The 22,775-nt window shown below is 52.7% G+C and overlaps 6 protein-coding genes across 6 annotated transcripts; 2 read left to right on the top strand and 4 right to left on the bottom strand.

Annotated features, from left to right (window-relative positions):
- Positions 1-390: 390 nt before the first annotated feature.
- Positions 391-1,863, bottom strand: N0V96_005848 (uncharacterized protein; the record flags this gene model as incomplete). Its single annotated transcript, XM_053189532.1, has 2 exons — positions 391-692; positions 768-1,863. 2 exons carry the CDS (start codon positions 1,861-1,863, stop codon positions 391-393), a joined length of 1,398 nt encoding a protein of 465 aa, XP_053052985.1.
- Positions 1,864-2,576: 713 nt separating this feature from the next.
- On the bottom strand, positions 2,577-3,566 carry N0V96_005849 (uncharacterized protein; the record flags this gene model as incomplete). The annotated part of the gene is made up of 1 exon (XM_053189531.2): positions 2,577-3,566. One exon carries the CDS (start codon positions 3,564-3,566, stop codon positions 2,577-2,579), a length of 990 nt encoding a protein of 329 aa, XP_053052984.1.
- Positions 3,567-8,821: 5,255 nt separating this feature from the next.
- On the bottom strand, positions 8,822-9,626 carry N0V96_005850 (uncharacterized protein; the record flags this gene model as incomplete). The annotated part of the gene is made up of 3 exons (XM_053189530.2): positions 8,822-9,329; positions 9,389-9,529; positions 9,610-9,626. 3 exons carry the CDS (start codon positions 9,624-9,626, stop codon positions 8,822-8,824), a joined length of 666 nt encoding a protein of 221 aa, XP_053052983.2.
- Positions 9,627-11,690: 2,064 nt separating this feature from the next.
- Positions 11,691-15,032, top strand: N0V96_005851 (uncharacterized protein; the record flags this gene model as incomplete). Its single annotated transcript, XM_053189528.2, has 7 exons — positions 11,691-11,707; positions 11,763-12,015; positions 12,090-12,156; positions 13,053-13,479; positions 13,932-14,429; positions 14,510-14,695; positions 14,753-15,032. The coding sequence occupies 7 exons, from the start codon at positions 11,691-11,693 to the stop codon at positions 15,030-15,032; spliced, it is 1,728 nt and encodes a 575-aa protein (XP_053052981.2).
- Positions 15,033-15,993: 961 nt separating this feature from the next.
- N0V96_005852 (uncharacterized protein) lies at positions 15,994-18,099 on the top strand (the record flags this gene model as incomplete). The annotated part of the gene is made up of 1 exon (XM_053189527.2): positions 15,994-18,099. One exon carries the CDS (start codon positions 15,994-15,996, stop codon positions 18,097-18,099), a length of 2,106 nt encoding a protein of 701 aa, XP_053052980.2.
- Positions 18,100-21,209: 3,110 nt separating this feature from the next.
- N0V96_005853 (uncharacterized protein) lies at positions 21,210-22,426 on the bottom strand (the record flags this gene model as incomplete). Its single annotated transcript, XM_053189526.2, has 3 exons — positions 21,210-21,462; positions 21,513-22,166; positions 22,260-22,426. 3 exons carry the CDS (start codon positions 22,424-22,426, stop codon positions 21,210-21,212), a joined length of 1,074 nt encoding a protein of 357 aa, XP_053052979.2.
- Between the last annotated feature and the right edge of the window lie 349 nt (positions 22,427-22,775).

Here is a 22,775-nt window from a genome sequence, read left to right on the forward strand (position 1 = left end):
TTGAGACACAGTAGGCAATTCTTTTTTTTATTTCGCTGCCGGAAGATACCCAGATAGACTTTACGATTATGAAGGTCTTTGCATTCTAATTCATAGCTGTACATTAAACTATCACTGGGCTAGGCACATGGGTGGGAAAATATCCTCTCTACATACAAGTCTCTAGTTTTCCAGAGGATCAGGATGACAAAAGATATAGAACGAGAATGAATGTATTTCACCCTCTCATCATGTGGTTCTCATCCTTGCCTGTCCATCGCAATCATAGGCCGTTCCAATCGTTCGTCGCAAAGTTCAAAGGACGCAAGCCGTAAGGGTCATAATAAAGAGAAATTGTGAAGAGGAAAAGAGAGGTCGTCCAACTTCCGGAACACGTGGCACGCTCCCTATTTACTTCCTCGTCGACCTCCGTCTAGGGGAATCGGGGCCCGGCGACGCTCGTCGCTGTGGCGTCGTCCTTCCGGAGCTGTGTCGCCCGCTCCGCCGGCTACGTTCGCTGCGCTGACTGCGCGGGCGATCTGATGACCGCACCACAGGCTCGGTGCGCGAGCGGGAGGGACCCGCCATGAGAGCCGGGTCGTCGGGGAGTTCCTCGATGCGGCCGGAGCCGTCAATGATTTCGGGCGCGTTTTCGCGCTTGATGCGTTCTTCGCGGCCGCGCTTGTGGCAGTACCACAGGACGAAGAGGAGGACTTTAAGGGTATATGTTAGTATACTATTCCTGGGTCTTAAAGATCAAGGGCTAATCAAGGGGTCAAAAGACTTACGGAAAATGGAAACGCTCCAGATGACGTTTGCGCCGATAAAGGCCGGCCAGCGCAGCTTGAGGGCGTTGACGATGGCCTTGAGCATGCCCACGACGGCGCCTGGTTTGGTAACGAGGTCCGCGAGGCTCGTGGGCGTGAACATCTTCTTCGCGGCGCCCTTGATACCCTCCTCGGCGGCGAATTCTGCATGGTTGACGCCCTGTGCTTTCGCGGCGGCTGCGAGGACCTCTGGCCCCAGGCTGGCGGTGAACTTGTCCGGGAGCTGGGTGACGAGCTTCTTCATGCTGTTGGGGAGCTTGTCAAACGTCTTTGCGAGGGTGCCGTCGCGGTCCTCGACGAGGGCCTTGAGGTCGTCTGCGGCGGTGGGCACGCCGTTGACGAGGTCTTTAAGGACGAGTGTGAATTTGGAGACAAGCTCTGAGGATTCCGCGGAGAGGGGCACGGCCTTGTTGTTGCGCGCCGAGAGGTTCAGGTCGTCGAGGACGCGGGACAGGTCATCTTCTTCGCGGGCAGCTTCTTTGGGTGGGACGTTTGTCTTTGTCGGGGCGAGCTGCTTGTCCTTGTCGTCGAAGGTTCCTTTGGCCTTGTTGAAGAGGAAGGCGATCTTGCTGGGGATTTTGGAACTACTGCCCGAGGCGTTTGCGTCTTTGGGGTCTACCGCTACTGTCGCGGCCTTCTTGGGCGTCTGCTTCTCAGCGGTGGCGGCGGTGCGCCGGGACCCGTCGGAATCCTCCCAGATGTACTCTGGCGTCTTGCTGCGCGGGGGCAGGGCGGGCCGGACGCTCTCGTCGTCCGAGTCGACGTCGTTGGCGTCGGCGAGGATGCGTCTGAAGAAGGCCTCATCTTTACGATTGAGGAGGGGCGCGGGGCCTCCGCCTCCGGTCGCTGCGCTTGCTGTTGTTGAGACGGACTGCGAGCTCGTTTGGCGTCTTGTGGCTGATGGTCGCGAATCTGGGTGAAGCTTGCCTACTGATGATGCTGATGGTGCTGGCGAGCCGTTGTTGTGTTCCACCTCGCCTTCTGCTGCCGCCGCCTCCTTTGCCTCTTTCTCTGTCTTGTACTTTTTGAACTTCTTGTAGCTCAGGTATTCCAACATCTTGGGCGTCGAAGTGTAGGTTTCTCTGGCGAAGGACCAACAGAGTCCAAGGGTGGCGTACTATTTGTTGGAGTTCTGATCCGGTGTATCGTCAACAAAGATTCACGGCAAAGAAGTTATGGTTTCCTGTCGACGTAGATGCAAGAGCGTCGTAACGAGGCGGTAGGAACCGGTTTATTTTATTGCAACGGCCAAGCGCTTGTTCTGAATCACATGCGGTCTGGGTCTGGGCCAGGGCCCTGCACTCTATCATGCGGCGTCACGTCGTGCAAGTTCATGTGTTAGATTGGTTGAGCGGGCAAGCTGGGGTAGCTTACACAGCCACATGTGATGTCACCCTTGCAGCGGCCTCCGATGTGGCGGTGCGAGGGACAAGAGTGGGGACCCGGATCCAGCTGCCGGTTCGCTTAAGAGCGGTCCAGTTGTCTGAGGTTGCGCCGGAGGCATCCAATGGAACAGCATGAATGATCACCCGTTCAGAATTCGCCTCCTTTGTTGGGGCTAGTATGGAGAAATGAAGAACCTCTGAGAACATTGCGGCTCATCCAGTCTCCTTTGACAGCTGTCTGGGCACTTCTTACTTTTGTATGCTATTGGTAAATATTGAGTGGTTCGGCTGACTTAGCCGCCATCGTGGGGTATCTTTCGTGGAAACTGCCCATCGCATCCCGCGGGCAGAGCTTCCACATCTTTCTATGCTTCATCATGCTTCATCATGCCTCATCCTCGTCTTCTTCTTCTTCATGCTCCCCGTTTTGGTGCATGGAATCGTCTGCCGCATTACTCTTCCTGCCACCTCCACTCCTTCGGCGGCCCCTTTGATATGCCTCTGTGCTAGTCATGGCTTGCTCTCCCACATAATGTTTCCCATCCCAGTCTTTTGAGCACTTGGGGCACTTGTGACTCCGCTGAGTGCGCCAATACCCTTCTTGGCATGTGTTGTGCAGGCGCGCGTTGCAGTCTCGTTCCGCGCACCTCTGTCCAACTGTGACGATCTCTCTGCACGCCTCGCAGAACTTGATGCGCTGCCAATCCTGAGCGGCCGCGTCGGGGTCGTTGAACGAGTCAATCAGCCATGCTCTAAGCTCGAGAAGTGCTCGCGGGCTGAGGCTGTAGAACCCGTCCTTGGACTTCTCTAGCCAGCCCTGGCTCACAAGGTTCGCCAGCATGTCTTCCACTTCACTATGCTTAAGTCCCTTGTCTGAGGAAGACTGCGTCTGCGTGGGCTCTCCATTCTCATCGTTATTATTGTTGTTCTGTCGAGGAGGGCGGGCCAGCTTAACAGCTTGCATCTCCGTGATACACATGAGCTCCATGCGTGGGGAGTTGTATGTCTCGAACATGGCTTCTAATAACCTCTTGGTGAAGGCGATCTGTTCGGCATTGTATGTGGTCGCCAGTTGTGTCATGGGATCAGAGGCCGTGTTCACGAGAGCGTAGATGCGCTTCTTGGTGACTTGATGGATCGTGCTTCGTATTTCGTAGTCGAAGAAGGAGACGCCTTCGGCTGCAGCTTGCAGATAAGAGTCGAAATCCTCCATCGTGACCTGTTCGGGGGCGACTGGCTCGCCATCTTGGGCTTCGATGGTAAAGATTCCGGCTAGGATAGGCTGTGCGTCTTCGTATGTGAGGGTGCCCCGAGCCAGGAAGGCTTGGAGGAAGGCACGGTTGCCATCGTTGTAGTGTTCTCGGACAATGTTCATTTCGGCGTGGTAAGGCTTAAGACTGATTCGTGTATCTGGGGGGTTGACAGATTGTCATAACGGCCGTAGTTGGATTGTCCTAGAGGCTTTTGCGAGTCGCTAAGGTTTTCGCGGGGGATGCCTCTAGACGCGACTTGGACGCGCTTCACTGGCGAAGAATTAATTGAAAGCCAGAGCTTCTGGAGACCCCACCGTGCCTTCCATCCCGTCGTCCACGGATGGAAGTGGGGACAGTGCTTGAGGGAAAGGAAGTGGAGACCATTGGTGAGCCACAAAGTGGCTGGGGAATGGAAGGCTGTGGTAGTGTACGTACTTCGCCGGAGAATTTCCATCTTCTTGGAATGAGATCTTCCTTTCCCAAATTGCACTGCGCATCAGCCAGCGGGCAGGGCCTCTCCGTGGCTCTGGGTCCATTCTGGACGGGATCCTCGCTCCGAGTGGAGTTCCAGATCCCTCAACCCCTGAACACCAACCCTTCTTGCTGGGCAGCACGCAGGAGAGTGCATGGTGTGCATGGCTCACTCGGGCAGCAGCTGAAGTTCATTCCAGCGAACGAACCTTGTTCTTTCTCACAAGCTTACAAGATGAAGACGCCACATGCCGACGACACGGCACTTTGCTGTGACTGCCGATCATACTCACACACCCGCCGGGCTCCCTCCAAGGTTCAGCTCTAAATCTAATACAATCTTGACGACCTCGCACTCGCTCTTTATTGGAGCCGGCTCACTCATCAGCACGTGGGAGTGGTCCGACCGTTACGCAGACTCGATATGCCTTAGATCCAAGATTGTGTCGCGCGGCACACGTTCAGCAACCTTCCATCTAGCAGGAATGGCAGGACTGACACCACACGCCGTCGGCCTTTCATCTCAACAATCTGCGCCTCCACGACTAAACCTGCTTTTCGGTATAGCACTAGGATTTCGCTGCTTGCCTTCTTGGGCCCAACACCCGAAGCTACGTCCGTCGCTCGGGCTAGATTGGGCAGTGGTGTAAGGCCTTTTCGTGTCCATTTCTGACTCAGGAGGACCAAGGTTAATACAAAACCACTAGCCCCAATCACCTTCATGGATTCACCCTGTCCCTCTACAAGCCCAAGCACCGAGCACTCGGTAGGCGGCATGCTCCCCTGCCATCGAACTCAGCTCAAAAATGAGATGATATGATGAGCATCGTATCGAACTGGTCGAAACTCTGACATGTTCAGATCTTCCTGTAGGGGGTGATTGTCTTCCAGAAGATGGAAAATGTGTTCTCAGCCACCGACTGACTCGGATTCGTTGTCCACAACAGCGCATTCTCCAATCAACCCCAATGGCATCGCATTGTTGGAGGTTGCCATGCGCAGTATATTGCCTCCCATCGGCCCGGTCGCCTCTGCCGGGTTGAGGCTGGTCCGGGAGACCCCTCCGCGACGTCCGTCCATCCACACACCCTCAGTCGGCAACGAATCTTGCCTCGAGGACGCGCCTCCACTTACCAGACATGTTTCGAGCCATCGCTGCCTCAAACCCCATCGACAATTGTGGTTGGTCTCAATGTGGGAGGCGGAGAGTTCGGTCGAACTCGTACGTTGCCATGCCACTTGCCCTCTAGCAGCCTTTAGTTTGACACTCGGTCGGCCTATGGACTTGTATTCCGCAGCAGTTGCGACGACGCTTGCGCACTGCTGCTTCGGCCTAACCCACGTAAACTAGTGATGTCTTTTCTATTAGACGGAGCGTGGCGTCCAACGTTTTCATCTCGGGTCGAGCAGCCACCGAGTCTGTGGTCGGCAGATGCCGCCAGAATCGCACCCAGAAGCCAGCTAGAATGCCGTCACAACGTCAATCTGTCTCGCCATGACATATCCGAATGGACAGCCTCCGAAGCCATTTCGACCTGGCAGTGCCTAGGTGTAATATTGTTCTGGAGATCGCCTTCGTACACTATCGTGTTTCAACCTTTATTATCCACCCTACAACAAGGTAAAACTCTTCATTACCATCCCGAGCGGCCCCGCCACCACCCCCTCGTAGGATCCCCAGCCAAGACATTTCTAGTCCACCGGCTATACGCTGTAGGGGGGACTTCCGGTTCTCAAGTCGGCCCAAACTCCCTTGCCTTGTCTCTGGAATGCTGGGAAGTCCCATCTCATCATTTTACCGCCTGCGCCTGCGTAGCACACCTCATATCGTTGCGAGCACCGAACAAGGTTCGTCGGCGCTTATGTCCAAACCGACCGATCTTGGGTTCCCTTTCCATTACTCCTCAGTCGGGTCCGGGGAGACAACCTTGCGTCGATCGCAGGGGGCGGATCGATCTCAGGGCCGCATGATAAACATGGCCATGCCGTTGCTTGCTCCCCAGTTCTTAATTTCTTCTTTCTCTTCGTCCCCCGTCACCTTGTTCCCTGCCTGCGGTCAACAGCTCCGTATTCATGTCTGGCCTGCTGGGCCAACATCCAAGGGGGTGATATGGCCATTCAGCTGCCTCAAGAAGAGCTAGGCACAGCTGTAGGAGTACTCTCCTACTCCTTGTTCTGCCTAGCATGCAGTGTTCTCATGGCATGGCTGGTGTATGCCCATCGTGAAGGTCTCAGCTGTGAGTAGCTATGGTTTGTGGATCCAGAGGATGATTCAGAATACTGACGTGCGCTCTTGTCAACAGATGTCGCCCTGGTATCATACTTCACTGGTTTGTCGACGGCCGCTTCTGTAGCCCAACAGATTCACACAATTGTGCGATGGAGAGACATCAAGCTTGCACAGTTCAAGCATTCAAACGCCAATGTTGGCAATCCTGAGCTTGCCATCGCCGGCCAGTCAACTGGTTTGGACCTAGTACTCTTTTATATCCGTAAGATCCAACCCGTCAACAGATTCCAGGTCTTTCTCTGACAATCTCGCGCAGAGTTCTACAGCTATAATGTTGAAGCAGCCCTGACTTTCTTTTGGGCTGTTGCTCTCACGCAATCAATCTTCCAGTTGGAACCCGTAAAGTCCACACGCAAACGAGTCAACTATGTTGCAAAAGCCATTGCTATCTTGCTACCCGCAATTTTGATGGGGATTCTACGACTCGAGGCTGTCCAGAAGCAGACAGTGCCCTTTCTGGTGTTGGCTGATGGTATCAGTAAGTCTCCAAGCCCCTTTGTACATTAACTTCATCTAACACTTTTCCAGTGGGTTTCTGTCTGAGCGGCAGCGGGGTTCTTCTCATTGTAATTTTGGTCAAATACATCCACACGCGCCGAAACCTTCTTTCTTGGAATGTTCGATATGGTCAACGCTCCAACAGCACGAAAAGCAGCGACACACTCGTCTTCGACAGCGGAAGCGAAACGCGCCGCCGAAGTATCTACGATCGATGGCTTGTTGTACGATTCAGCATAGCTTTCGTTGCGTTAGCGTGAGTACAGCCTCAAATGGGGGCTTTCCCCCAAGCCTCAAAGTCTGTAGTATGGGTCAACGAAGCTAACCGGGTGGTTTTTCGTTCTTTTTCGAAAAGCATCTTTCAGGTGGTCACCATTATGTTTCAAGTTTCATCCGCAAAACAAAATTCTCGCGACTCGTTGAGCGAGAGCCCGGACCTCAGCACGGAACGACTGCATCTGGACCTCATACTTTTTCTGCCCGGCGTGTCCGCTAGCCTGCTGACGTTTGTCGTTTTTGGCACGACCAAGACGTTTCGAGATTACCTGGTGGCACGGCTCGTTCCGAGGCGGCTCCGCGAGAGGAATAGCAGGAGGATGAGCAACAACCAGCAGCGACGCAACACCCGTACTCGAATGTCGCAAGCGTTTTCTTCTTCGAGAAGGATGGGGGGTAGGGCCAGGAGCTTGACGTATCCGCCGCGGATCTCCTTGACGCCATACGTCGCGGACGACGCCGGCTTGTACACGCCCACGGCCGACGGGAGCGGGATTCAGCTAAGGGAGCTGAATATCGACGGGTCGAGAAAGGTCGCCGAGGACGACCAGTGGCCGCTCGTTGGTTCTGATGCGTCTGATACGTCTGAGGGCCCCGCGAAACCTGTAAATGTGTATTTGTACCCGAAGCAATAGTTTTACGAGTTATGATCGAAATGATACCACTTGGGTCGAGGGCCCGTATTGATTTCACTTTTTGCGAAAGATCTCCCTGAAAACCATGCGTGCTAATGACTGCGTCAAGCTGGGGAGGGGGGGAATTCCACGCCGACCCCTCCTCACGAGCCGACATAGTAACCCGGATGACTGCCCAATGGTGCGGGGGTGCTTGACCCTCCACGTCCTGAATCATCAAGATCTGGGGGTGCCTAGATCTGGGGTAAGAGAGCGCCAGAGACATCATCAACGATCAGGGTCACTCACATCTTCAGCTGTTCTTACTCGACCAAGACGCCGGATTCGATGCAAGTCCTCCAGCCACGGTTACACAGGGATAAGACAAATTTACCAGTGTCTTATATGACACGGAGATCCAAAGGGGCGTCATCACACACATGTTAGAATTTATCTACTACGACTTAGCGACCAAGCCATGCCATAGAAAGCAAATAAGCCAATAGAACCCCCTTCCATGCCGTATATGTCGAGGTGAACTTGGGGAGATTGTGCAGAGCCAGCCAGCTCGTGGGCCAGAACAGTCGATTTTCTCACGAGTCAAGAAGCTCGTCTTTTACTACCGCCGCCGCTGCCTTCCACATTCTGTCAGATTAGGCATGTGTGTGTGTGTGTGTGTGTGTGTGCGTGCGCGCGCGTGTTGCATGCGTAGCTTTACAGTAATTGCCCGCAAATCTTATGTGAATAAAGGTGGTGGTGGGCGTCACGGTCCTTGAACCAGATCCTTGGGTGCTGTACCCAAGTGGCTGGTAGGCAAAGAGGGAGGGATGGCCGCCGTGAGTCAGAATAAGCTTCATTTGGACTCCCTTGAGTCGGCACTGCCTATGGTCAGAGACATGTACATTATCACAGTGATTTGAAGTCTTAGAAGTGCCGAGGAATGAGGGATGTCTGACTCCGATTCTGAAGTTGACGATCTGAGCTTTGATGTCGTCTGATCGGGCCAGCGCCCTATGGGCGGTAAAGCTACACGAGGCTGCTCAAAACCTTAGCCACAAGTCATCCTGATTCAACCCTCCTTGCGAACATTTCTGTCTTCCAGATTAAGTAACAGAACCCAGGGCGGGAAACTTTCCCCGTCCAGCCCATCCTCCCCATTGTTGCCTGAAAAACTCATGATCAAGGACGCAATCCATTTTCTGGCCAAACGATTGTGACATCCAGTCTTTCACGACCTGGCAACTTGGACCCCCGCAAGGACCGTTTGTATGATGGCCAACATAATACCAGCCCCCCCAACCCACAGGACCGCCCAAAAGGTATACCACTGCAGCGGATTCCTGCGGTCCCTCCAGAGGTCCGTCAACCGGCGAGGCTTCTGGCGCAGGCTGAACCTCTGGAGGTTGATGAGGCGATAGCCCAGCCGCGGGAAGTCGCTTTGGGCGCTGTAGACGTCGCTCTCCAGGAGCTTCTCCTGCTCAAAGTCTCTACATCCCACCGGCCAGATGCTGCGCGGCAGTTTGTCGACCTCCTTCTTGGGACCGCAGAGGGTATGGAGCAGGTTGTCGAACGGTTGGCCGCTCTTCTCGAGCTTTCCGAGATCGGACCTGATGAGCTTCCTCGAGCGAGCGCTCTGTCCGAAGAGGAGGCGGTAGGAGACTAGGACTTCCTGTTCCAAGGTGACGTAGTTCTGGTATCGATTTTCTGGAGTAATTGGCATGAAGCCTTCATTAATGCTGCCCATCACCTTGTCAGAGAAGCATTTAGATAGTTAAGTCCAGCAAGGATTACTTACCTGTCGAGCAGGGGAGTTGCCTCTTTCCCCTCCTTTCGTAGTGCTGACAAGACGCAGAATGTCGGGAAGCGAAAGATGGAAAGACGCCGGTTAACCAGGTTGAACTTGAGATGTTCACTCAGCGTGTCCACCCACTGAATTCTAATACGCCCGAACAGTAGAACCTCAAGATTCAGACTCCCTTCGTATAGACTATCATTTTCTCCAGTCGAATAATCTACGTTTGGAGGTTGATCATCCCACGCGCTGTGTTTAAAAAGCTCAAAAACTCGTTTGATCGGCCGCTTTGCCTCCCTCAAGTTCTGTCTAGCGATTTGACCTTGCAAATTCGACTCGTCTGTCACGCTTGGAAATCTACAAGCGAGGCAGACCTGGCCCCCACAAGGTTCGAAATCCAACGACGGTTGAAGAGTCATGGTCAACCAGCATACTGCAGCGAAGACGGCCGCAAGAAGTAGAGGGCCCGAAGACTCTCTGATATTTTCTACTGAAGATAACACATGGTTTCTGAGATCCTCAATGCTGGTGTCCTTCTCTGCTGACTTGAAACTATAAGCTACTGTATGCAGAAACTTCCAACAGTCTGTTATTGTGCCTGCTGTTGGGTTGGATAAAGACGGCCATATGGGCAAGAATCCAGGGTCTGTAAGGGGTATGATTTGGGATTCGGTGTAATCGCAGTACGCTTGAATACTGGGGAATCCCTCAATTTCTGCCTTTGACAGACCAAAGACGGCCTCCAAGGTTTGGGAACGAAATATTGACAAGGGCGATGCTTCCGGATCGTTGAGGTCTGAGACCTGCGTCTCCAAGTCGACTTCTGTTTTCGGTCCAGGCTGTGGTAGTATCCTACGGAGAAAAGAGTCTTTTCCCAGCTTCTTCCTATATGTTATCAGTTACTCGCGCTCTAAATAAAGTTCAGGGCTAATGCATACATCTTATTCCCTGTCGCGGCGCCTACCTCTAATGCAACTGAGAAAATTGCGTTATGCGCTGCAGAGGACGTCTAGCCTTGCCAATTGTTGCGGCTTTGGTTAAACAGCGATGTATAAATCAAGCACCATTGTCCGAAGACATGATCAAAGACGTCATTCGATACTCATGACCATATAACACTCCCTCCTGACCGGCTGAGGCTGAGAAGTCCGAAGACGAGGGAAATAAGCCAGCTATTCAACCATTTCCAACACACTATAACCGTTGATTCTACCCCCGAGGACTGGAATACATGTGCCAAGAAGTGAACGCTTACTTTACTCAGGCAGCCGGGGCCGTCTCAGCCGTCCATGCGACACAGACAGCGGCAGCTGGATAGAGAGCGGTAAGCAGCAACAAGCATTTGAACCTTCCTTGTCTCCGCTGATGCCCCTGATGCTTATGGAGTAGGAACTCAGGGTATCACAGAATCTCAAGTATTCCAATCAATTTTTGTCGGCTCTAGCCCCAAGAAAAACCCAAGGCGTCTCGGGCACCCGCTCATCGAGGCATCAAGTGTGGCGCTCAATCTTACAAATGAGTGCACAACATGCGGCCATGAGACGATGAGCTCTGTGGTATGATTGATCAACTGCTTACTTATGTCCACTTTGCGTCAGACTTTATCCTCGAAAAGTTGCTCGGATACTGCACGTCGGAAGCAGGCTGGGCAAGGGCGCTCATACCAGGCAACGAGCTCTACACCACCCTACGACTGAAGTGCCATAAGCTGCTGCAGACGAGATCAGGCTATCCTATCAAAAGCTCTCTTGTCTGAAAGGGGAATGTCATTTGGCGCCGACCTTGGCAATGCAGAACAGTCTGCATCCGAAGGACGTAAGCCCCGCACTCCTCGGCCGCGACCGAAGTTGAACCTGTCCGTTTGTACCTACAGTATCGAAGCTTCATCTCAGGTATGTGGAGCATGTCATTTCGGACTCAGAGGTTTGTCTGGTTATATGGAGGATACACTGACACATCGACAGCATTTGAATGCTCGTTGGACTCAGTGCTGGAGGGCGTGAGGAGCTCAAAGATGGGTTCTAATTTAGTGGTGTAAGTGGTTAGCCGGGTCTTGTAGCCGTTCAATGAAGAGAAGCGGTTACATGAGGTAAATGGAGGTCTTTAGTGTCTCCCAAATCAACTTCTTGCCGGGCCTTTGCATGTCGACGTGGATGCGCCGCATTCGAGAAACTGTAACGGAGCATATGTAAAACTACCACCCAAACAGGAGTGAGAGCTTCTTGTCCCTTGGTTCTGTTTCCCTGCCCCTCTCCTAGCGAAGCAACCCAAAAATCACTGAGAAGCTACGGAAGCATCATTCAGCATGGAGCAGTCTGAGATGTATGTTGATTCTATACAATATCTATCGATGACTAAGTATCTGACTATATTCTAGGGAGGCACACTTCGCCCGGCAATGGGCATCTACCTCGAAATCAGGAACCGAGCGCATGGAACCGAACGATCGTCGGACAATCAAGATTTTCAGGAATTATGACGATATCAAAGAAGACTTTCTTGAAGGACTGGACGACACTCATCAAGATCTTGGCATGCTCGAGCCACGACTTGTATACCTGAGAAGCTTCAGTGATTACTTTTCCACCGGACTCGGCCCTGAGCTTGACCCAAAGATTTTCTGGGGCCTAGTTGGGCTAATTCTTACGGCAAGTCAATTTTTCCTCAAACTGTCGAAGCCACTATCGGGCTAACAACAGCGTAGATTGCTCTGCCCGACGAAGAAGCCACGCGGCGCATCACTCAAATGCTTAAGAAGCTTGGCCGAGCCTGTCAGACCTTCCAACTCCATGCGTGCCAGAGTTCTACCCCATCAAAGGGTGAAAAGGAAGCATGCTTTGAGATCTTCGTTTCGATGACAAGATTTCTATCAGATGCCATCAGGTTTCTGCGGGATGCTGGAGATATTTCCAGCCTCTCATCTCCGCACGGTAGGATCTAGGAGTACGTACACCTGACTGTTACGCTTGTTGACGCCTTGTAGGTCACGCGCAGGGATCGTGGGTTAAGTTGACGGACATGTACGACAGTGTCCAGGCCGAGATTGATGAGTGGTTAAAAGAGATTGAGAAGATGGCAGAAATCGCCCAGAGGCAGGCTACGATGTTGTCGTTTCTAGCCCTTTCCCCCTCGCTCCTTCACTGATAAGGCCAAGCTGCCTTCCTATGTCCTACCCACTGCCAGTACGAACCGATTTTTCAATCGCGACGAAGTCATCGAGGAGATAGATCACCAACTCGGGGAGCAGAGAATCGATGGCCTGCGATCACTTGCGCTCTATGGCATGGGTGGCGTAGGTAAGAGTCATGTCGCTTTGAAGTACATCGAAAAAAAGAAGGCAGAGAAAGGGCTCACTGCGATATTCTGGGTCCACGCTGAGAACATAATATCCTTTCAGCAGAGCTTCACCGACATTGCTCTGAGACTAGACCTCCCTGGAGCCCAGCGAACCTTGCTTGATGAGAATCGACTAATCGTGAAGGACTGGCTTCAGCAGACGGGTCAGTCGTCAAAGCTTCTTCGAATCCCGAGACTTGACTAACATGAACAGAATGCAAATGGCTCATAGTGTACGATAACGTGGAGAGTTTTGATCTTCTACGGGCCAATTGGCCCTTGCCAGGTAGCCAAGGCTTAGCATTGATCACAACACGAAACCACTCGCTAGCTTTTGACCCAGCCAGTGGAGGTCTTGAGGTCCCCTCATGGAATACAGAGAATGGTACCAAGTTCCTCTTGCACCTCCTATCTGGTCATATCAGTGCAGACCTTCTGGCGAACGAAGCAAAGTCTGCATATAGTCTGGCCGAAAGACTCAGTGGTCATGCGCTAGCAATCTCGAACATGAGCGGACTCATTCAACGTCGGTCCTGGTCTATTTCACAGCTTCTCGACAATTATGGAAGTAATTTGAACTTCAAGGACGGTTTGGAGGCGGTCTGGAAGGTTTCCTTCCAGAACCTGAAGCCCGACAGCGCCGCTCTGCTGGCTGCGTTCAGCTACTGCGCTCCTGACAGAATTCCTCATTCGCTTTTTGAGTTGCAGGAAGCCGAGGACCTCCCTGATAGCTTACTCTGGTTCCTTGATGTGGATAGGTGATAACGCCCCTTATATATTGCAAGCATCGTGGTCGCTAATCAGGTATCTGACAGATTTGAAGAGGCAATGGAAGAGCTGTTGACTCTAGCACTTGTTAAAAGAGACAGACAGACTCAAACTTACTCCATCCATCGGCTCATCCAGACTCACTTCCTGCGTTACATGACGCCAGAAGACCGGCAAAAGTCGTTCATAGAGGCATCGCACCTGATGGAAAACGTGTTTCCCAAGAGGCCCGACGGCAAAACGGCAACGATGTACAATATGTGGGAGCAATGTCAGCTGTGGGTACAGCACGTATTGCAGCTCAAGAATTGTTTCAGGCTGGAAATGAGGCGCGATCCCGGGTTCTACGCTTGCACGAAGACCTGCGCAATGTGGGCTCAATGTGGACGGTCGGCATACATCTATTCAAGATACCGTTCATACCAGCTGACTTCTCCTCCAGATTTCTATTGGAGCAGCAGACCTGGCCTGAGCTCGAAGATCTTGTCGAAGTAGGCAAACTGGCCTTGGCAACTCTTCCTGAACAGGATCCTGAGCTGTACAACCTTACCTCGCCGGGCACGTATATTGGACAGATGTGGGCGCGTCGAGGCCATTACCGTTTGGCAATAGAAGTGATGGTGAGCGCACGCAATATGAAGTTGAAGGCTCCTCAAGAAGATCATCAAAACTTGAGCTGGATGGCGAACAATATATCTGCATTCTTCTCCTGCCTAGGCGAGTATGAGACCGCTCTGGAATGGCAAGAAACCAGCAAAGTGTCTTGGGAGCGATGGGCCAAGTCTGAGAATGTTGAATTTCATTGGCACCCAAACCAAAGATACGGCAAGGGGAGAACTTTGGCGTATATGAAGAGGTACGACGAAGCTAGGACCGACATCGACGAATCCCTAGAGGACATGATGACAACCAAGCCGGTCATTTGGGGGACGGCGGGACCGTAAGTTTTGAGCCCCCGGGAATTAACGCCATCTCAATGGATTCGGACAGCTCTGGCTAATGTCTCATTCTTCTGCTTAGGTGTCAGTTCGCTCGTGCTAGACTAGCCATGTTTGAAGGAGACTTCAAACTTGCCGAGCTCTTGTTCCAAAAGGCGCAAAGCATATGGCTCACGGGCAACAGTTCCAAGACTTCGGAATTCTACGCGGCTACAATCTACCGCATGGGATGTTGCGCGCTACTCGAAGGAGAAGTGGAACGAGCTGCGTAAGTCTAGATCTGGAAAGATAGAGAAGATACCTTGCCTTTACTAACACAACCTAGGAAACATCTCCAAGACGCGATTGCAATTACATCATTGCGAAAAGACATCCAGGTGGGAGAGCATGCTCGCTGTCTCTACAAGCTTTCAGAGGCTCTCTATCAGATACCTGGTCGTGAACTGGAAGCGGACAGGTTGCTCAAAGAAGCCGAGGAGCTCTACTGGAAGCGTGTCGAAAAGCCAAAAGGTGTTTCTGAGGAGGACCACGCAGAGTACGAAGTACCACAAATTCATCCGCAAGAAGAAGATTACGACTCTCTGGTCTATATGTTATGGCGCTGAACATCAGGGGAACTTTCATAGCTGTAATATGATGTTGGATTCAATCCTGGTGCTGAGAGCCGAAGAGTTGATCAGGGATTTTGCCCTTCTAAAAACACCCAATGGCGGTCCAATTGCAGTTCTTGTGATTCCGTGCTGCTTGAAGGTAAGGCGGTGTGACTTGATGGCACACATGATTTTGGTGGCTGGCTTGTGAGGCGCAATTCGCCGAACAGGCCTCAGGAGGAAGACGGCAAATGGTGTAGACCAAAGTACCGTCGAGCTATATGAAAATAAATACTAATCCTCAAGGATAGGGGGGTTCCCGGCGTGCCTTTATGAGAGGAGTACGAACACACAGTAAGTAGCAGTTGAGCGGCATATGGTGAATAGAATCCCCCACGGTTGTGTCCTTTCCCGAAGAAGGGAGGTTGGATTAGGCGAAGGACCCATCGCGGTACCTTCTGCATGGTGTGGAGCCGCTGACTAAGACAACAGGCGTGCACGTTCACCTCTGAGCTCCCTGAACATTCAACCTCTTTCAACTTCGAAGAGCTCAACTTCGCGACAAACAAATGCTTGCGACAGACAGCGGATAATTGCACTTTGATCAAACCTGGCCATCTCCGAATACTTTATGCCCCTAAACAGGATACGAATTGGATCGACCGGCTAATTCGGGCAGTTACCTGCTGTCCTGAGCAACATCGAATGAATTGAACCCACCACGGGACCAGATCCACTTCATAGCTTGCGACGGACTTCATCAACAAGAGCGCAGTATGTGCTAGCACATCCAGCTTATCCCTCAGTCATCTAAGCTATTGGATTCTCATTGGTTTGACTCACGGCATTACTGGCAAGCTGCCTCTGGAGACCTGGGGACTGTCTGAGGCGGCCGTTCATCTCATCGGAGCTCTCATTCGGCCCTGGCGCGAACCTCACTGCCGTCGACTCCTTAGCAACCCTACACCAACCCAGGATGTCGGACTTAGTAGAGTACTCGGTTGTCAACGTGTGTCGAAGCGATGGTCAGGATAATGGAGCGGGGTACTGGCCAACCCCTGCCGATACGGCTGCGAAGAACGCGAAGAAGACAGCACTGGAGAAGGTACCGAGAGCGAAACCTCAAATGGTGCGGTTAGACAAAGACGACGCAAGATTTCAAGAGTGGCGCATAAAGCTGGGAATATTGTTGAAGCAAGAACTCTCTCCGACAGGTAAGCTCGCCGCCGTCCGCAAATGCGAAGTAGCACGTTCACCGACACCCTTCACAGAGGGTCTCCCCTGGCTCATGCATTTTCCACGGGGCTACTGGCTATACGAAAAGTCTAAGCATCTTTGGGTCTCGGGGCATCCAGTAAAGTCGAAGCTTTACAAGAGCCCGCAGGAATTTGGTCTTCATGTCCTATGGCTTCTGTCCGGCTCGATGGACCGAACTGACTGCCGTTGCATTCACTGCAACGTTCGCGAAATGCCAAATATGGAGGAACTCACTGTCTCGGATGTTCCTCGGCCTCTGCCAGCAGCGAACAACACTCAGCCACCGTCCAAGATGCGCAAGATTACACCTCAAATACCCCCGGGCGTTGCGGCGTCCCCGATACCCGTTCCCGCCGCGGCGTCAACGCCTCCAATGGCGAAGAAGGAGACACCTGTGCCAGTGCCCACCCCAATGGCGAAGAAGGAAACTCCAGTTCCGATACCGACGATACCCTCACGCGCGGGGCCCGCTCCCGCCCCGGCGCAAGCTCCAGTTCAGACTAAGCCCCCTGTACAGCAACAGCAACAGCAGCAGCAGCCTCCTCAGCCGATCCAGGCAACTCCTGTTCATCCGCAGGTTCAGGCTCCATCACAGGTTCCCGTTCAACCTCAAGTCCAGCAACCAGTCCAGCAACCAGTCCAACAGCAAATCCAGCAGCCGATTCAACAGCCGATCCAACAGCAACAGCAAGCTCAGCAACAGCCTGCAGCTCCGGCCCAGGCTCAACAGCCGGTTCAATCTCAAGTACATGCGCCGGCACCGCCAGTCTATCAGCAACCGCAGTTCCTGCCTTACCCTCAGCCTTACGGCGGAATTGTAGCTCCGGCTCTGTTCCGCGTTGGAGAACTGGTCTGGTTCCAGATATCGTCAGGTTGGCGTTTGGGCATCGTGGCCGCTACAGGCATTATTAACCCTAATACCAATAAAGCCGAGCTTCAGATTCTCCCAATGTCACACGTCAACTTCAACCAGTCGCCAATTCAGACACTGGAAGCGACAACGCGCCCGTTCCTGGCATTCTCAGTGCCTAACGTCAGCATTTCAGATCTTCAAAACAAGGCCTATGACGAGGTTGACTGGGATGCCTTCTTCCAGACAATTACTCCAGAAGACACGCACCGCCGTGAGGTTGCGCTGCTCGACTCTTCCAAGATGGCCGCCCAGAAGGTGGGCGTGTCGTTCTCTGTCTTCAGCCGACTTTCCGAGACAAATGGGGGGAAGAAGATTGACTACCACGGTATTTTCCTGGGCGCCGAGCGGATCGAACTTGGTGATGTCTTGCGCGTGCGTCTCTCAGCCGAACAAGGCGTGCCTCCTGCGGCGGCGAACCTCCCCGACGCACTCCTCGGCCTCCGTGAGATCTGCACCGCGCCTATCGATTCGCCTGGTAACGCATTCTTCAAGGGAGATATTTACCAGCCCATCACTGGCGATAACCAACCCGTGGGCGGCATCCCAGTACCGGATGACAAACTCCCGCGCCCACTACGCGACGAGATTGCGTTCCGCAATAAGTTTGCCGCGAACGACCGCTGGCGCTGCGTGCTCCTCAAGCAGAACGCCGTCCTCCGCGAGCCGGACCTCAAGGGCCGATTCTACCCCACGCATAAGCTCCTACCCCTGCTCGATGGCCAAGCCAAGGTCCTTGCTGAGGTGCAGAAAGGCATTGTGCGTGACGTGCAGCAGCGACTCAACCAGCGCATCGACACGTTCAAGACGGCGTACATTGGCCAGAAGCGGACTCGCGTCGAGACTATCGGGCCTGCCCTTCCTCCTGGCAGCGTGATCCAGTTTGAGCAATCCGTACGTGAGGATGGCGCCTAGGCGGGACGCCTACGACACCGTTAAGGGAGAGAAATGTCTCACTAGTGACGAAGCAATATGAGACTGGCCTGGTTAGGATAGACAGGCATCAGAGCCCTGTAAAGAATAGGAATACTACATAGACGTCGCCGTTAGGATTTGATGTTACCATTCGGTTCTGTGGAGTGTTTAGTCGGAAGTGAACGTGTCTTTCCGTTTCTAGGTATTTTCCATGTGAACCATCTAGCTTGGTAGGCTGTAGCTAGCTGGAGCACATCTTCATATGGATGCTCAGCCAATACTACTTGGTTAACAAGCCAAGACGGATACGCCGGGCGGCAAGGCATGACCAAGTTGGTAGCATCTTCACTCCTCTTCAAGACAATGGTCGTTGAAAAGGTAAGTCGACGAGATAGGTAGGTGACACACATCCAAGCTGAAATCCGCAACATCCATAACCTCGAGTGCGAGACATCAGCTTTCAACGAGCAGCATGCCATACACACATACACACAGACACACACATAAACGCCATCATCTTAACAAGAAACAGCCGTACCGCCCAATCAGCAAAGAAAATCCAGCCACACTCCATCTCTCCAGCCCCGCCACTCACATCCCCCCAAGGCCATCTTGAATGAACCTCATCCTATGAACATCCTGTCAGTTAAGCTACCCACCTACAGATTAGGTCTCATAACATGGACCACCAGATGAGTGGAACCATCCATGACAGGAGGGAAGAGGTTGCGTGGAGGAGGACAGAGAAGAAACGTTCCGTGGTTTCCCAGCTTGCGTATCCAGCCAACCATCCATCAGAACCCAAACTGCCGGACGTGGGCAGACGCGCAACACACACAAACGGGCTGACGGGTTCACTCACTCACTCACTCACTCATCCCACCCACATACCCGGCGGATAGGACCGACCGAACAAATCTTGGAAAAGGGAAACTAAGCAAAACGCCACCGGATTACCTTGACTTCACTACACACACTTACCTTACTTCACACTCTCTACTACTGCTTCTACTGCTATTGGTGCAGTTACATACACCTCACTCTCCTATAATTCTGCAACGCTATACCCGTACACGTGCAGACACGAACTTTGGCCCCCAACCGCACACATGTCAGCAGAGAGGCCCGTAACCTAACCCAAGATTGTATGTACATTCTGTTCCTGGGACCCTTATTCGTCCTACCTCAACCGCTCGTTCCCCATCCAACAGCTGAATTCTGAAAGGTAAACGTCGTATAGGCCCCCTTAGGTTCTTCTCGGCCCCTTTTCTAGCTTCCCTTCTAGAAGGGTGGTCCAGGTCATACGGATTTACGGATTTTTGGGGGCCCGGGGTCGGGGGGAGGGTCGCCATAACCCATCCAACCCACACACATGAGAGACTTAAGTGCGTATGGGATAGGCGCAACTGAGCAACCAACCAAAGCGACAAAGACAACAACACCTGCAACCACCGTGGCGAAGCGCAACCAAATCGGTGGAAGCCCTTTCCCAAGACCTAGGAAAGAAGCCATTGTAGCTTGGAAAAAAAGTTCTATAATTTCTTCTCATCACATGGAAAGCCCGAGAACCCGTATCCAATCCGCCCTCACAACACCGCCCACTAACCACAGCCCCCAATGGAACACCAAAAGTCAGTAACCCACCTCACCCACACGCACATTAAACCACACCACACACACCCCTCCATCACACACCGCACCCAATGATTCCGATTCCCGCTTCCGCCACCCCCTTTCAACCACCACCACCACCACCATCACCACCTCCCGGGCTCACGGGCTCGTGTAGTGCCAGCAAGCCCCCAAAGTACGCAACGACACGACCATGAACCTCCAGAAAAAAAAAAAAAAAACCGTTGCCGACCGACTTCCCGGGTTTGAAGGCGGGTTCCAATGGTCGGTCTGTGCTTGGAAATTATGTGTACCGTTAGGCTCGTACCATGGTAGCCGACAACTCAATCAGAACCAAATCCCGTTTTCTGTCCAAACTTGCTTTTTGGGGCACATCAGCACCTCGGCATACAACACGCTGAGAGGTTCTTAACAGTTTTGGAATTAAGACATTCCACAGGTTACGTTACACTACGTGACATCGTCGGAGGGAAAAGAAGCACAGAACGACTCAGTCTTCGTCACCTACCACTAGAGAAGAAAAAAGGTCAGATGAGATTATTCTCTTAGTGTAGGAACACCCCGAATATTCGGGCCGATGATACGTTCTCGGACATTGCACGGTAATAGGTCGATCACGGTCTCAAATGACACAATAAGGGAAAGGGACAATAGCCTATCCAAAAGCCGAGTTTTGGGGGTCAAAAATGCCCGTTCTTTGGGTATACTTTGATAAAAAGTATCAAGTGGTAGTAGTATGAGTAAATGATGATTCGTGAGAGATGGGAAGAAGGTGACGATGAGATGAAAGGAGAATAATTCGCTTTCCGCTCGTAGGCTAATCCGCCCACCCTGATTGGACCCGCCTTGTCGGTTCTGGTCCGTACGCCTAGTGTTACTGCTCTGTTCTTTGTCGCTGCAATGCAACTCCTCTGCTTCATTCCAAGCCGCCAGACTCCGATTCGTCCCGTCTTCCGCGATTATGGCCTGATCCACCTCCTCCCAATCCAGGTGCGTCAGGGTACGTCTCCTCTCCCTCGAATCTTCCTTTCTTTTTCTCTTCGAAACAGGCTAGTTGTATGCAGTAGGTATAGGTCGCTTCGCTCGGCGATACAAGGTACGTTTGTTTGGTCGAGACAATACTGGGTCGTGATCGCGTGGTGCGTGAGTGCTTCTTGTTCATCGTCATCCCTCTGACTGGTGGTCAAGACAGAGGGATATGTATGGCAGCGGCGAAATAAAAGGTATGATGTGATGCAGATGACGATGGTGATGGATAGTCGTGTAGTGTCGTTGTAGTGCAAGAAAGAAAAATATGTTGAATGCATGTGCGACATGAACAAATCGGGTGAAGGACCTGTGGTGCTGCGTAGGGATGAAGGTTGACCAGTGAATGCCGAAGGCTCGCTAGTAGAGATCCACCACTCCGCCATATCCAAGAACCCCCAATCCAATTCAATCAAGTCGGACGGTGTAAAAAGTCATGGCTGGCTGTGTCATTACTTGAGTTTTAGACTCTCGATCTTGGCCTGTATGCTCTTGAGTATCTCTGGGTCTGGTTCGGGTTCGACCTTGCGTGGCTTCAGACGAGAACAGTCGACACACTTCTCATGCTGACATTTCTTGCATGCGGTTCCGTCTTCCACACCTCCAGGGTATATCGTCTTGCACTTGTGGCATTCGTGATGCGGCACAGCATTTGGACCAAATTCGTCGCCAGGGTAACCAAACGGATACTTGTCTTTCTTGGGCCTGATATAATGTTAGCTGTCAGTCTCGGCACACAGAATGGTGCAACATACGGGTCTCTGGGACAGTCGGTGCAGCGGTTGTGGCTGCACTTGGAGCATGTCTTGCTGCCAGCAGTGAAGAGCGTCTGGCACTCGTGGCAAGTTCTCCTGACCCTCTGGCGCGGCTTCTTGTAAATGAGATCCTGTCCTCCGGTCTTGCTGGGGCGCTTGAGGACAATGTCTTTTGCATTCTTGGCGTCGTAAGAGTAGTCGGGAACGATGGGTGCGTTCTCCTTCTGAGCCTTGAGAATGGCGGCCCGCTTCTCCCGGCTGGCGATGCGCTCGGCCTCGGTTCGCTTGGGCGGGTGGCGGACGCACTTGGTGCAACGAACGTGCTGGCAGCCCGGGCACTCTTTGGCGGCAGCAAAGGTAGCATTGCACTTGTGGCAGGTTCGGTGGACGCGCATGCGAATGGGCTTCTCGACGCGGAGAGCAGTGCCCTCAGTAGAGATCCACTCGCTCTGCTTGATCTCGAGACCGAATCTCTCGCCCAACTTCCTGGCGCGCTCTTCGAAGAGCTCGGATCGGGGAACCCTGGTGACGCCCTCGAGGTCCTCGTACTTGCTCTTAGGGGCCTCCTTCTTGGTGGTATCCTTGGCGGTCTCCTTGGTGGTGGTGGCAGCAGCAGCGGCAGGTTGCTCGGTCGCAGGGGCGGTGGTGGATGGGCTGTATGCACGTTAGACAGGTAACGCAGGCAGGGTGCCGTGACACCAAAAACAACAGTTGAAGACAACAAGGCATGCGAAATGTCTTGCTTACCCAGGAGTAGCGGCTTGCGCAGAAGACTGTTGTCCAGTGGTGGACAGGGTCGACATGCGCTTGGAGCTATCGCCTCTCTTGAAGACAGTTTTGGCGCGAGACAGAATCTTGCCCAAACCCTTCTTCTCCTTCGGGACCGAAGGCCCGGCCTGTGCTGGCGAACTCATGTTTGACGATGTAGTTGCAGGTTGGTGTTTTAGTCGGATCGATTTCGAAAACGTGGGATCCCTGGGTCAATTGTGGGCTGCTCTGGGGATAGATGGTAGGATCTGCAGTGCACTAAAATCCAATCGAACAGGACTAGATTGCTGCTGTTGAGATAAGTTTGCGAGAAGGACAATTGTTTTTGAGAGAAACGAGAAGTCGGTTTGTCGTTTTGTAATAAATCGAGTGTACGGGTGGCGTAGGTGAGGTGTAATGCGAAGATGGGCGGGAGGGATGGTGCTGTGTGGTTGGGCGATGTTGGTTCGTGCAGTCTTAGACAGATGGGACCAGGGACCGGAGGCGATTAACTGG

This window comes from Colletotrichum fioriniae (genome assembly GCF_027942845.1).
Source record: "Colletotrichum fioriniae strain IMI 355084 chromosome Unknown scaffold_6, whole genome shotgun sequence".
Lineage (NCBI taxonomy): Eukaryota > Fungi > Ascomycota > Sordariomycetes > Glomerellales > Glomerellaceae > Colletotrichum > Colletotrichum fioriniae.